Source organism: Cetorhinus maximus, chromosome 2, assembly GCF_964194155.1.
Source record: "Cetorhinus maximus chromosome 2, sCetMax3.hap1.1, whole genome shotgun sequence".
Classification (NCBI taxonomy): domain Eukaryota; kingdom Metazoa; phylum Chordata; class Chondrichthyes; order Lamniformes; family Cetorhinidae; genus Cetorhinus; species Cetorhinus maximus.
In genome coordinates, this window is record NC_135880.1 from 177,201,265 (window position 1) to 177,215,474 (window position 14,210).

Below are 14,210 nucleotides of genomic sequence, written 5' to 3' on the forward strand. Positions count from 1 at the left end.
TTTTTCAGGTCAAGTTACTGGCCACAGCTTGTCCCGATGACCTTAAAAAAGGCAATGTGTTGGCTTGGCCTGACTTTCTGTCAGGAATTGTCGGAAGAGTGAAGAAAAACCCCAGGAGTCCTTTCTGTGCTGGTAATTCTATCACCTTGCTAATATACATACACAGAGGGCTATGTTTTCTTGGGTAAAAATCAATTGTTTCCCCCCATCCCATTCTCAACTGACAAGTTCATCTATAGCAAACTAACCCTGATATATAACTTTCTCCATCCCCTTGTGGTTAAGATAAGTGGCGAAGGATTTAATGTATCTACTTGTGTTCTTTTTTAAAATTCAGATTGCCCCATGTTGGAAGGATCTCAGCCCAGTCTCCGAGTGTCCAGTCCTGATGTAAAGCCAGGGTCAAGAGTGGAGCTGACTTGCGAATTGGGTTACCACCTTGTCGGCAACAGTGTGCAGCACTGTCAGAACCTCGGAGCTTGGAGCTACCCAGTCCCCTCCTGTGAAAGTAAGTTGTCGCCTGCTACAACTCTGCACTATTCTTGTGACTATAACATGAGGAGCTGCAGAACGACTCACTTGGGGAATACAACTTGTGATACTGGTTTAGGATAAATATTGGCCAGTGTGGAACTTTGATATAAAGAAGAAAGACTTTCATTTATATGGCACCTTTCACAAACTCAGGTCAGCACTAGAGCTTCACAGCCAATGAAATATTCTTTGAAAATGCAGCCACTGTTGTAATGCAGGAAACACAGCAGCCAATTTGCACATAGCAAGCTCCCACAAGCAACAATATAATAATGACTTATAATCTGCTTTAGTGATATTGGTTGAGGTATAAATAGTGGGCCAGGAAGTCTCCCCTGTTCTTCAAAATAGTGACATGGGATTTTCTTTGCCCACCTGAGAAGAAAATTGGGGTCCTGGTTAAATGCCTTATTTGAAAGATGGCATTTCCAACAGTGTGGCACCTAATTAGTATTGCATTGGGAGTGTCCAGCTTGGTTGTGGCCTTGAGTGTCAGGAGTGGGTTTCTATAGGCACTGTATCAGCCTAGAGGGTACACTCCAGTCTCTAGAGGGGGAATTGCACCCACGACTTTGTGACTTAGATCATGCATTGATATAAGGATAGAATGGGAGCTGAACCTTTACAACTTCATAAGCTTTTATCAACAGAGATACACATTACAAGCATACATCTCTAAACCCAACCAACATAGTTTCAGTCTGTTCTTATTTATAGGAGCACAAGTGAATCCCCACTAACCTTTTTTTTAATTCTTTCATGGGATGTGGGCATCACTGGCAAGGCCAGCATTTTTGCTCACCCCTTGAACTGAGTGGCTTGCTGGCCTATTTCAGAGGGAAGTTAAGAGCCAACCACATTGCTGTGGGTTTGAAGTCACATGTAGGCCAGATTTCCTTCCCTAAAGGGCATTAGCAAATCAGATGGATTCTTAGAACAATCAATGGTAGTTTCATGGTCACCATTACTGTGAGTGGCTTTCAATTCCAGATTTATTCATTGAATTTAAATTCCCCCAGCTGCCAGGGTGTGATTTGAACCCATTCCCCCAGAGAATTAGCCTGTGCCTGTGAATTACTAGTCCAGTGACATTACCACTACCCCAGTACATCTTTCCATCTGGACTTTGACCTTCCTTCCTTTTCTCCCTGGCAGTCTCATCTCCAGCACTCATACCACATGCCCCCTCTCTCTATGCAACAGATGACCATTCCATTTCAATCCCTTCTCGACTACGTTCTTCGATGTTCCCACAATCTTCACTGACCTCCTGATGTGCTGATTCCTCAAATTGTCCTTTCTCATTACTCCACACATCCATCTTAGCATCCACATCTCATTAGTATCCAGTCCTTGTTCCGCTCTTTTTGATGTTGCCCAGGTTTCTGCACCATATAACAAGACTGATTTCACAACTGTCTTATAGATTCTTCCTTTCAAGTTTCAGCAATAGAAAAGTATCATACAACATTCTACTACACGTCTTCTAGTTACTCCAACCAGAGCTAATAAGTTGCTTAATTTCCATTTCCATTACTTCTGCCTTCCATTACTGTAGGCAAGTCAGTGTGTATTGGTGTTGGTCCCCAGCTGGATAAATGGCAGGGGTCGGGGGGGAGGTGGGGTGGGAGTTAATGGCAGGCAGGGCATCCAGCTGTAAAACCACTCGCCAAACCCAAAAAATGATGATTAGGCCCATTTTAAAGACCTGAATTTTTAAATTTTCAAATTTTAAATTGCGTTTGGAAATCGTAAAGAAAGACTTGCATTTCTATAGCACCTCTCATGATCTCAGGACCTCCCGAAGCATTTCACAGTCAATGAAGTAGTTTTGAAGTGTAATCACCGTTGTAATGTAGAAAACACAGCTGCCAATTTGCCCACAACAAGCTCCCTCAAGCAGCAATGTGATAATGCCTAGATAATCTGCTTTTTTGTGACATTGGTTTAGGAAAAATATTGGCCAGGATACAGGGGAGAGAGCCCTCCACCCCTTACCCCCTCTTCAGATGAAGTACTTTTAAATGCAATATGTGGTAGAATGCAATGAGGCTTCATCAGGAGTGAAATATTAACATGCCTCCTCTCTCTCCTCAGATCGGGCTGAGCTGGCGAATAGAATTCCAGCATTTTCTGTTTTGTGTTTCTCCCTTTGATTTCGGATTACAGTTTCTGTAGAAGAGACATGGTGTAAATTTCCTGTCCCTTCTATTTTTGTGTGTGGTTTTCAGGGATTAACTGTGGCCTGCCTCCTGCCCTGGACAACGGGAGCTTTACTGCTGAAGACTACCTCTTTGGCAGTGCTGTGTCCTATCTGTGTAACAACGGTTACTACCTGTTGGGGGATTCCAAACTCTTTTGTGCTGTTGATGGAGACTGGGTTGGCGTTGTGCCTGTCTGCCTTGGTAAGTCAAAAAAAAATTAAATCCCAAAAGATTTATGGACTGATACCAAGGACCTGAACTAAATTTAATATTAATTGAAATAGTCCTCATTAAAAAAAGGACTTGCATTTCTGTAGCGCCTTTCATGACCTCAGGATGCCCCAAAGTGCTTTACAGCCAGTGAAGTACTTCCAAAGTGTAGCCACTGCTATAATAGAGGAAATATGGGAGCCGATTTGTGCACAGCAAGCTCCCACAAACGGCAACGTGATGCTGACCAGACCATCTGTTTTGATGTTGGTTAAAGATACAGGAAAGAACTACTCCCACCCCATGCCACCACACCCCACCCTCCACCCTCCGCTCTTCTTTGAAAAAGTGCAGCGGCATCTTTTGCATCCACCGGAGAGAGGGCAGACAGGGCCCTGACTTAACATCTCATCCGAAAGAATGTACCTCCAACAGTGCAGCACTCCCTCACTACTGCACTGGGAGCGTCAGCTTCATTATGCACTCAGGTCACTGGAGTGCAACTTGAAACCCATGACCTTCTGAGTCAAAGGCGCAAGTGTAACCTGCTGTGTCATAAGCTAATAAGAATGTGGGAATACATTGAACATTGTAAGGATGAAAAGCCAAATCTGGTGATAGTGAATAAGCTGATATTACACTTATTCAGAGCATTTGCACTGCTGTTTATACCAGCATTCCACTATAGGAGACTATAATAAATAGTAAATCCTTCAATGCAAATATTTATGTAAAAAGCGCACATTTGCAAACTTGCAGGGATGCTGTTACAATTGCCACTCCTTCCTGACCACAGTAATAGTAATCCCTTCACTGTCGCTGGATCAAACTCCTGGAACTCCCTCCCTAACAACACTGTGGGTGCACCTACACCACATGGACTGCAGCGGTTTAAGAAGGCAGCTCACTGCCAGCTTCTCAAGGGCAACTAGGGATGTGCAATAAATGCTGGCCCAGCCAGCAAAGCCCACATCCCGTGAAAATGAATTTTTAAAAATACCTTGACTGCCAGAAGGCATGATTGTAGCCTAAATAAATCAGGATATACAAGCTGCAAAGTCAGATGAGTGTGTAGCGTACCTAATTTCATTAATTAACTGTCAGAAAAGACTGGACAGGCTGAGGCCCTTTCCCCTGGAAGAGAGCAGATCTGAGCAGTGACCTGATCAGAAGTTTGTAAATTTGAACTGGGTACAGATGTAGAGAAGTGATGTAGGTATTATAAATACAAGATGGGCACTAATGGGGAATTCAGGAGAAACTTCTTTACCCAGAAAGTGGTGAAAATGTAGAACTCACTACCACAGAGCGGCTGAGATGAACAACGAGGATATGTTTAAAGGAATGCAAGATAAACACATGAGGGAGAGGGGAATAGAAAGATATGTTAATAAGCTGAGAAAAAATAGAGTAAAAGGAGGCTCATGTAGAGCAAAAACACCGACATAGACCAATTGAGCTGAATGGCCTATTTCTAGATTGTAAATTCAATGTATTTTAACTTGAATTCAACATAGTTGCGCATTTTTTGGGAGCGTAAAACTGCAACAACAGGGCATATACCGCAGCCAATCAGCAGAGAAATTCGGCTGCGGAGAAATTCATCTGGGCATTTTTTATAGGTGTCCATGGTGGTTGCCTGAATTGATTGTGGGCTTCACCTCAATATTGAAGTAATACCCACGTACACATTTTAGACAGTGACTCCTAATTATAGCCCAATGGGTTTGAGGGAGAGATCTGGATTAAAAGGGAACTCATCCATCAGAATTTTCATTTGAACTTTTTCAACCCTCTTTTGGTAATTCCACATCAGGATTTTTTTTTTAATGTCACAGTTTCCATTCTACTTGTTTCCTGTGTGTATAATACCCTATGTGTATCATTTTTAAAAAATTCTTTCACAGGATGCGGGTGTCGCAGGCTAGGCCAGCATTTATTGCCCATCCCTAACTGCCTCCTTGAATTGTGTACTCCATATGGTATAGGTACACCCACAGTGCTATTGGCAAAGGAGTTCCAGGATTTTGACCCAGCGACAGTGAAGGACCTGCGATACATCATATACTCTCACTCTTATTCACTAAAAATCAATGTTCTCTGTTGTTTCTAGATCTCGATGAATGCGCATTGGGGTCAGATTGTGACACAAGGTCTGAATGCACCAATACCGTTGGGTCGTACACTTGCACCTGCAGGCCACCGTACACTGGTGATGGAAGAAACTGCACTGGTACAGTTGGCATTTATTGCCCATCCCAAATAGCACTGAGGGTGTTAAGAGTCAGGTCTGTAGTGTGTGATTGGAGTCGCATGTAATCCAGTCTAGGTAGGGGGTGGCAGGTTCCCTTCTCTGAACGGCTTTAGTGAACCAGTTGATTTTTGTAGCAATAGGGCAATTTCTGGGCTTTACTTTATAGAATCCCTGCCCATAAATCACTAAATTTAAATAATTTAATTCAATTGGTGGAATTTTGACTCCCAATCTCTGGATTACTCATCAAGTGCTATAACTATGAGATACAATCAGAAGCAAATTACTTTTTCCTGATGCAAAGTTCATGAAGTGATGATTTATTTTTTAAAGGGCGTTCTTTTACATTAAAAAGCTAGAGAAAGAAAGGGAATTCTCAGTCACTGTACAATTTGTCTTAGTCATCGGGATGGGAATTTGGCGTGAATGCATGAATGAATGCATTAATTGGGATTGCCAGACAAACTGTAATATGATTTTTACTCAATACAGGGCACATTTTTACTTCAAATTGGCCAAACAATGAGCCTAACTGTCATTTCTTACTGAGTTTCCATAGTGATTCCTGAACCTTTTTAATAGCTCATGAAAATTTAAAACCATATAAAAGCTTCTTCATTCAGTGTGCATGTGAAACCCGCTACCATAGATTGGTTGAGGAGTAGAACAGATGCATTTAAGGGGAAGCTAAGTAAGTGCATGAGCGAGAAAGGAAATGTTAGATTGAGAGGAAGTTTTTTTTATTCTTTCATGGGATGTGGGCATCACTGGCAATGCCTGCATTAGTTACCCATCCCTAATTGCCCTTGAACTGAGTGACATGTTAGGCCATTTCAGGGGGCAGTTAAGAGTCAGCCACATTGCTGTGGGGTCTACAATCACATGTAGGCCAGACCGGGTAAGGATGGCAGATTTCCTTCCCTAAAGGACATTAGTGAACCGGATGGGTTTTTAACAACAATCGATGATAGTTTTATAGAGACTAGCTTTGTATTTCAAATTTTTTTTTAAATTCCACCAGCTGCCGTGGTGGGATTTGAACCCATGTCTCCAGACCATTCACCTGGACCTCTGGATTACTAGTGCAATGATATTACTGCTACACCACTGTCTCCCCTAAGGGTGGGTGGAGGCTTTTGTGGAGCATATATACCAGTTTCCATAGTGATCAGTTGGCCTGAATGGCCTGTTCCTGTGCTGTATATTCTATGTAATTCTGTGTAGAAATAGCTTAATTCCTTTGTTTTTCCCTTGCTTAGATCCAATTAGCTGTAAAGACCCTGGGAGGCCTGCTCATGGCCAGGCTCAGGGCGATGTGTACTTTGTCGGAGGTCAGGTGACCTTTTCTTGTGAGGATGGATACCAATTGGACGGTACTCAGAATGTCACATGTTTAGAAGATGGGCTGTGGAGTGATGCAATGCCTGGCTGCCAAGGTATGTAACTGGAGTCACAATCTGCCATCCATAAAGACACTGGAGCAGGTGCAAAGAATAATTTACAAGGATAATACCAGAACTATGAGCATACGACCACCTAGAAAGACTGAACGGGCTGGGGACCTTTCCTAAGTAAAGAAGGAGCTGTGGGGTGACCTAAGAGAGGTCTTTAAAATAATGAAGGTGTTTGATAGGATATGGATTTTCCCTTGAGGAGTGGGGGGTGGGGGGGGGTCCAGAACTAGAGGCCGTCAATATAAGACAGTCATTAATAAAACAAATAGGGAACTCAGGAGAAATTTCTTTACCCAGAGAATTGTGGAACTCACTACCACTGGGGAGTGGTTGAGGCGAATAGCAGAGATACATTTAAGAGGAAGTGAGATAAATACATGAGGGAGAAGGGAAGAGAATCATAAAAACTTACAGCACTGAAGGAGGCCATTAGGCCCATTGGCTCTGAGCTGGCTCTTCGAAGGAGCAGTTGTGCTTAGTCCCACATCCCCACTTTTTGTCCGTAGTCCTATAGTCCTTTATCAAGTGCCTATCCAACTCCCTTGTAAAAGTATTTGTGAAATAAGCTTCCACCTTTTCAGTTCAAGTGTTCCAGATCTCAACAATTCTCTAAGTGAGAAAATTCCCCTCATTAGGGTAGAGATGAAGTAGGGTGGGAGACATGGACCAGTTGGGCTAAATGACCCTGTTTCTCACACTAAGTTTGATGTAATTCTATGAATAGTGACGTAGACCATATCGTTTATCCTGAGTAAGGAAGCATCTAGGAGGTTGAAATTCCTGTCAGCAAACCTCAGTGAGGGCGAGTAATAAGTTCTGGAATTTAAGTGGACAGCACTAGATGACGATTTGCCCATTTTGGTCCCATGATCATCTCTCTCAAGGCCATTCATGAGGATGTCGGACAGCACATCATAGTCACACATTCAAGACAGTGCTTGCTTCCAAGACAGATATGGGGTAGGTGAGGCTGTAATTAATGCTGCTCCCAGTGTTACTGCCAGCAGGTGGGGTCCATGGGAAACTATAAAATCCAGCCCAATGTTTCAGGTCAATGACATTTCATAAGAACGGCATTGGTGGAAGGTCATTTATCTGAATTGTTAGTTGCTATCTGTCCACGCTGATGTTGCCTGACTGCCTAATGTTTTCAGCATTTTCTGCTTTGATTAAACTCAGCGTTCACTCGCTCCAGAAGGCTGTAGAGCGCCTGGTAGAATGATGAGGTTATGTTGTGAGTTTCATTGGAATTGCATAGGAGGCCAAGAACAGACCGGTCAGGGTGGGAGCGAGAATTAAAGTGGCAAGCGACTGGAAGCTCAGGTTGGTGCTCATGGACCAACGTCCAGCAGTGGAGTCACAAAGAGGCTCTCCCTGAGTGTAGCTTTAATATAATTGCAGCAGGAAAAAGTATGGAAGTCATCAGTTATGCGGAGAAAATAAATTCCTAAATTAAACACACTGGGGGGGGGGAAATGTAACAGTTACAGTTTATGCCCCCAGCAAGCAGACATATTAAGGCATTTTACAGCTTTCTGGGCTTATCAACACCATCAGCACACCCTTTAGCCTTCACCACTACCATTAAAACTCCCTTTGCCATGTGTCCATGGCATCTTTGTCAATCTCACCTTAGCCCCCACCTATCGCTGACCTTCATTTCCGCTTTACCTGTTCCACCCCCCCCCCCGCCCACCTCCAACAGTATCTAACTTGTTTCTATCCCTCTCTAGCTCTGAAGAAGGGTCATAAGGACTCAAAATGTTAACTCTGTTTCTCTCTCCACAGATGCAGTCAGACCTGCTGAGTTTTTCCAGCGTTTTTATTTCAGACATATTGAGCTGTTTGCCTGCTGCTTGTTTATAGTTTGGGCCTATTATGGATGTTTCCTGAATAAACTGCTTGAGAAGGAATGAGTTTGGTCTTTCTTGACGGTACAAAATGGACAATAGTGAACCTGCATTGCGTTTTATGCCCCTCTCCATTGACTTTCCACTGAAGTCAATAAGGAAGGCAATGGAACAGCTAAGCATCAGGATGCAAGAGAAGATGCAGATTCATTTCGCACTTTCAATGAAGACCAGTTTCCATTACCCCCATCCCAATCTGCTTTCCTATTTTCTGCATTCCTCTATCTATATTACACACACGGTTTTAGTTTGATCATTTTTCTATTATTGCTTGTTTATGGCAATGTGATTTTCTCTTTATCTAGCTCGATCCTGTGGGGTACCTGACATTCCAACAAATGGTACAACTGAAGGGATTGACTTCACCTTTGGTGGGAAGGTGATGTACAGGTACAAAACCGTCTTTTAAAGGGGTTTCCTGTTCTTCCATTCCCTTGCCAAGTCACTGATCTAGTAATTGAAGTCAATGGAAATCGGGTCGGAGGGGGTACTCTCTGCTGGTTGGAGTCATACCTAGCACAAAGAGGATGGTTGTGGTTGCTGGAGGCCAATTATCTCAGCCCCAGAACTTCCTTAGGGTGGTTGGGCCTTCCTAGGCCCAACCAGCTTCAGTTGCTTCATCAAAGACCTTTCCATAAGGTTAGAAGTAGCGCAAAATTCCAGGGAATTGTGCTTCACACACATATATCATGTGCGTTAAATCTGGAGTCGGTGTCAGAGGGAGTCTTCTAGGAACAGATAATAAGGGATCCATGTTTAATAGCTCATGCAGTTCTAATTCTAAACATCTCTGGCTGAATATATAACTGTTTCTGTCCCAAGAACTTCGCAGTCAATAGTATGCCTTCCCTGCTGGCTCATGGAAGATGGGGCCAATTGATTCTTGTCTCCTTACACTGCACCAGAAGACTCATCCCAGGCCCCATAACTTTACTGAAGCTGCAGTAGAACCTACTTAATTGGATGAACTCCCCTCCCTCACAACCCTGGCATGATTCAGTTTAAGTCATGACCTGGCAATATGTTGTTTTCTCTCTTTTGTTTCTTAACTTTCTGCACTACTGAACTGAAGTTGACAGCCCCTCGCTGGGTTCTGGTTCCACAAGGATCACACCTGCTCAAACACTCCAGTGGCCATTATTCACTTATGGACTTTGATGTCGAATGTCAGTTGGCTGTAGACCTCTGGAGGCATCACAACCCAGTTCCATCTCACCATGTCCTGCCTATGCAAGTGCAATGCACGCTGGCACCAACATCTTCCAGTGGCTCGAGCCAAATTCACACCCCAAAACCAATGAAGCCAATGGCTGCATGTCCACCAATGTGTCAGCTAAGACTGAGCAAACTCCTCAGAAGTCAGAGATCAGACAGGGGCCATATTATCCAGGAGGCTCAGCCTCACTAACCCGGGAGCATTCTTTATTATGAAGTCACTCCACTTTGAGTCCGGATTTTGTTTGGTTGCAGACACTTGGGCCAATAGCAGAATTGGCTTTGCCCATGACATCAACATGTCCTATTATCATAAATTAATTATTCATATTCTGGGGACTAACACAATCAATTTGCCCCTTTCTCAATTCTCTTCCTCAATGGTGTGGCTTACATGTGTCCATATTTCAGCCCCCCATTGATATTTTTGGGTATTAATGTCTTATGAAGAAAAAGAACACTGAACATGAAGTGAAGTAACCCATATTGAAGTTCTTCAGGCACTGCTAGGTTATACTGAAATACCTAGAGCTAGCCATTCACATGTATTTTTATATTCCTATATGTTTAATCAATTTTAAGGTGCTTGCTTTAAATGCTAATTCTGGTCTCAGAAGCTACTTAATCTCAAATGCAAAGTTGAGATGCAATGTGGAACTCGTGCAATACCACAAGGAGTAGTTGAGGTGAATAGCATCGGTGCATTTAAGGGGAAGCTAGATAAACAGATGAGGGAAAAAGGAGTAGAAGGATATGCTGATAGGGTGTGATGAAGAGGGGTGGGAGGAGGCTTGTGTGGAGTTTAAACACTGAAATAAACCAGTTGGGCCAAATAGTCTGTTCCTAAACTGTAAAATTCTCTGTCATTCCATATAACGTTATCCAAAGATTTCTTTTTTTACATATCCTTTCCTACAGAGAGAATAAATACCACTTTTCTTCCTTTTTATAGTTGCAATAAGGGATATGTGTTGTCTGGAGCAGCAGAAATCTCTTGTTTAGCAAATGGTAGTTGGAGTCATGAAACACCTACTTGTGAACCTCTGATGTGCCCTACCCCACAGGATACTGACAGTGGTAGATACGACTTGAATGGGATCACATACCTCTCTACAGTTTCATACACCTGCAACAGTGGCTATCAGTAAGTTAACCCTTACAGTGAACAGTAACATTGCTCGTTTCTCACGGCTTTGACGGTGTGGCCCTACCTCTGTGACCTTCTCCAGTCCTACAACCCTCCTGAGACCACGGCGTTCCTCAAATTCTGGTATCTTGCACGTTCCTGATTTTAATCACTTCTTCAACCTCCCCATGTCTGTCTGTCAACGCTGCTTAAAACCCTACCTCTTCGACCAAGCTTTTCTAATATCTTTCCTAATATCCCCTCATGGGGGTTCAGCATCAAATATTGTTTGATTACGCTCTGTGGAGGCACCATTGGGATGTTTTACTATATTACAGGTGCTATATAAATGTAAGTTGTCGTATGAATCTGTCAACCTGATATGTCACACTTGCAGCTCCTTTTAACCTCCTTTGAACCTCTGAAGGTTGCGGGGACCATCCACACTGACCTGTAACAGCACCGGCCAATGGAATGGCACCACGCCAGTGTGTGAGATCATATCCTGTGGGCCGCCTCCTGCACTTCCCAATGCTTTCATCATCGGAGACAACTTCACCTTTGGAAACTCAATTTCCTATGGCTGTAAGGAAGGGTAAGACCTTTTGCAGTATCTGTTTTTTAAAAAATTATCTTGTTCCCTGTCAGCAAGGTTACAGGCTAGGAACAGGTGGAGGCCATTCAGCCCCTCGAGCCTGTTCCCCTGTTCATTTAGATCATGGTTGATCAGTACCTCTACTCCATCCACCTAGCCTTGGCTACCTGTCTCTGACGAAGGTAAACATATCAGGAAAGGATTGACAGGCTGGGTCTCTTTTCTCTTGAAAACAGAAGGCTGACGGGTGACCTAATAGAGGCCTTTAAAATTCTGAAAGGTTTTGATAGAGTGGATACAGAGAGAATGTTTCATCTTGTGGGGAAGAGCATAACCCAGAGGCCACCAATATAAGATAGTCACCAAGAGATCCAATAGGGAATTCAGGAGAAACGTATTTACGCAGAGAGTGGTGAAAATGTGGAACTCTACCACAAGGAGCGGCTGAGGTGAACAGTATAGATACATTTGAAGGGAATAGAGGGTTACAATAGTAGATTTAAATGAGGAAAGATGGCGAGAAGGCTTGAGTGGAGCATAAACACTAGTATGGGCTGGTTGGGCCGAATGGCCTGTTTCTGTGCCATATATCCTGTGTAAAGCTGTACCTTACAAAATTCCATCAATCTTAAAAGCCCCCAGTCGTTCCCCCAGTATCCACAGCCTTTTTGAAGGAGAGATGTTTCCAGATCTGTGAAGAAATGCTTCCTGATTTCCCTCCTAAATGGCCTGGTTCTAATTTTAAGGTTATGCCCCCTCTCGATCTCCCCCCATCAGAGGAAATCATATCTCTGTATCTATTCCAGTGTATCTACTCGAGTGAATCCTTTCAACATTTGAAACATCACAATCCGACCACTCACACTCAGTCTTCTGTACTTAAATGAATACAAGCCAGGAGTATGCAACATGTATTCATCACTTCACTCACTAAGGCCCCCAAAGTCATGTAATAATCAAGGAATTTGGGTGAAGAGAGGAAAAAAGTTTCCCATTCTCTCTGTTTTAACTGATAGAACATTATTCAATCAACATTATCTTCTTGCATAATGACAAATGTGCAAATAATTTGGGCCATTTGTAAACTGTGGACAATTGCCTGAATATATTTTGAAAACAAATTATAACCTGCATTTTTTTTTATACATGGTTAGATCAACATTGCTAATCAGGTTTATGACGTATAACTATGACGAAATAATGATCTCTATATTCTTTTCACAAAGCATAATTTGAGAAAAATTAACATTATGGAAAGGCAGTTGCTGGAAATCTGAAATAAAAAGAGAAAATGCTGGCAATAGTCAGCAGGTCAGGCAGCATCTGCGGAGAGAGAAAAATGGAGTTAACATTTCAGGTCGATGCAGACCTGACAAAAAGTCATCGAGCTGAAGTATGAGGCTGGATTTTCCGCAACCTGTGGAGACGGGATTGAAGATGGGGAGGCTGCAAAAATAAGGGGAGCTACATAAGGATGGGTCCCTGATGCATTCTCGTCACCGGGGGGTGGGGTGGAGAGAGGATGGTGGGCGGAGGCTGATGACAGGATTGGCTGTACGGACAGCCAGTTATAGGGTGGATAAGTCCCCAATAAGGGGCAAGTTCTGAATTCATTTCTGGACCTTTCTCACCAGCGCAGTGGCCCCTGCTGCACACGGAGACCAACAGCTCATTTGGAGGTGGTCTCCCTGCATCAATCCGGGGAACCGTCCAAGCTGGAGGCTCCATGTGCCACAATGACCGGACCGCATGAATGAAAGGCCTCAATCGCAACCACATCCAATGTTGCGGAGGGGTTTCCCCTCCATCCCTAATGTCCCTACCAGCCTGAACGTCTTCAGTGCAGCCCACCCACGTTGGTCAGTGAGGGAACACCCATGTTGAGGTGTCCCTGACCTGCTTCAGCAGCGCCCACTCCTCCAGGCGGGGTTGCGGACTCTCGAGAGGTGTCGGCCCTCTGATTGGACCAGTAGTATTGGGACCCCGCCCACCACCCTCAATAGGATGACGAGTGTGGAGTAGACCAATTAGGAAACCGCCTCCTGGAAGATTGTGGTGCCGATCCCACTGCTGGCAAAGCGCGGGCTAAGGGATCCCATTTGGCCCAGAGGTGGGGATCCCAAAACCTGCAGTTAAATCCAGCTTATTAACTCTGTTTCCCTCTCCGCAGATACCACTTCAGTTGTAGAGTATTTCCGACATTTTGCCTCTAGTTGCCATTAATATGCATTTGGTTCACGGGACCATGTAATGAGACTTTTGAACCTTATTTCTGATTATGCCCTGGGATGTTTTTCTATGCTGAAGGCACTATATAAATGCAAGCTGTTGTTTAAAGGGTATGTTTACGTTTAGAGTCGCCACCAATGACAGTGAGAGTGGCGTTATTTAATTATTTTTGTTCTAGTTTTTACTGCCATCCTAACGAGGTGCAGACTAATGGACAACCAAGGTTGTTCCTGCCTGAAACAGAGTAATTTAAGATGTTAAACCAGTAACCTTGAAGTTGATGTTAATGTAAATGAATAATGAAAGAGAGAACTTGCATTTCTATAGTGCATTTCTGTTACCTCATGGTGTTCTGAAGCACTTTACAACCAATTAAATACTTTTGAAGTGTAGTCACTGTTGTCATGAAAGGAAACATTGCAGCCAATTTGCACACAGCAAGCTCCCACAAGCAGCAATGACCAGTCATCTGTGGTGTT

General features: G+C 43.5%; 1 protein-coding gene across 1 annotated transcript in view; it reads left to right on the forward strand.

Moving 5' to 3' along the window:
- Nucleotides 1-14,210, forward strand: part of svep1 (sushi, von Willebrand factor type A, EGF and pentraxin domain containing 1) — a 229,044-nt gene that overhangs the window by 153,207 nt on the left and 61,627 nt on the right. Inside the window, exons 29-36 of the mRNA XM_078529199.1 lie at nt 9-132; nt 338-508; nt 2,766-2,939; nt 5,062-5,181; nt 6,462-6,638; nt 8,872-8,956; nt 10,734-10,925; nt 11,335-11,502. Of these exons, the coding sequence (XP_078385325.1) occupies nt 9-132; nt 338-508; nt 2,766-2,939; nt 5,062-5,181; nt 6,462-6,638; nt 8,872-8,956; nt 10,734-10,925; nt 11,335-11,502 (1,211 nt within the window). The remainder of the gene's footprint in view (nt 1-8; nt 133-337; nt 509-2,765; nt 2,940-5,061; nt 5,182-6,461; nt 6,639-8,871; nt 8,957-10,733; nt 10,926-11,334; nt 11,503-14,210) is intronic.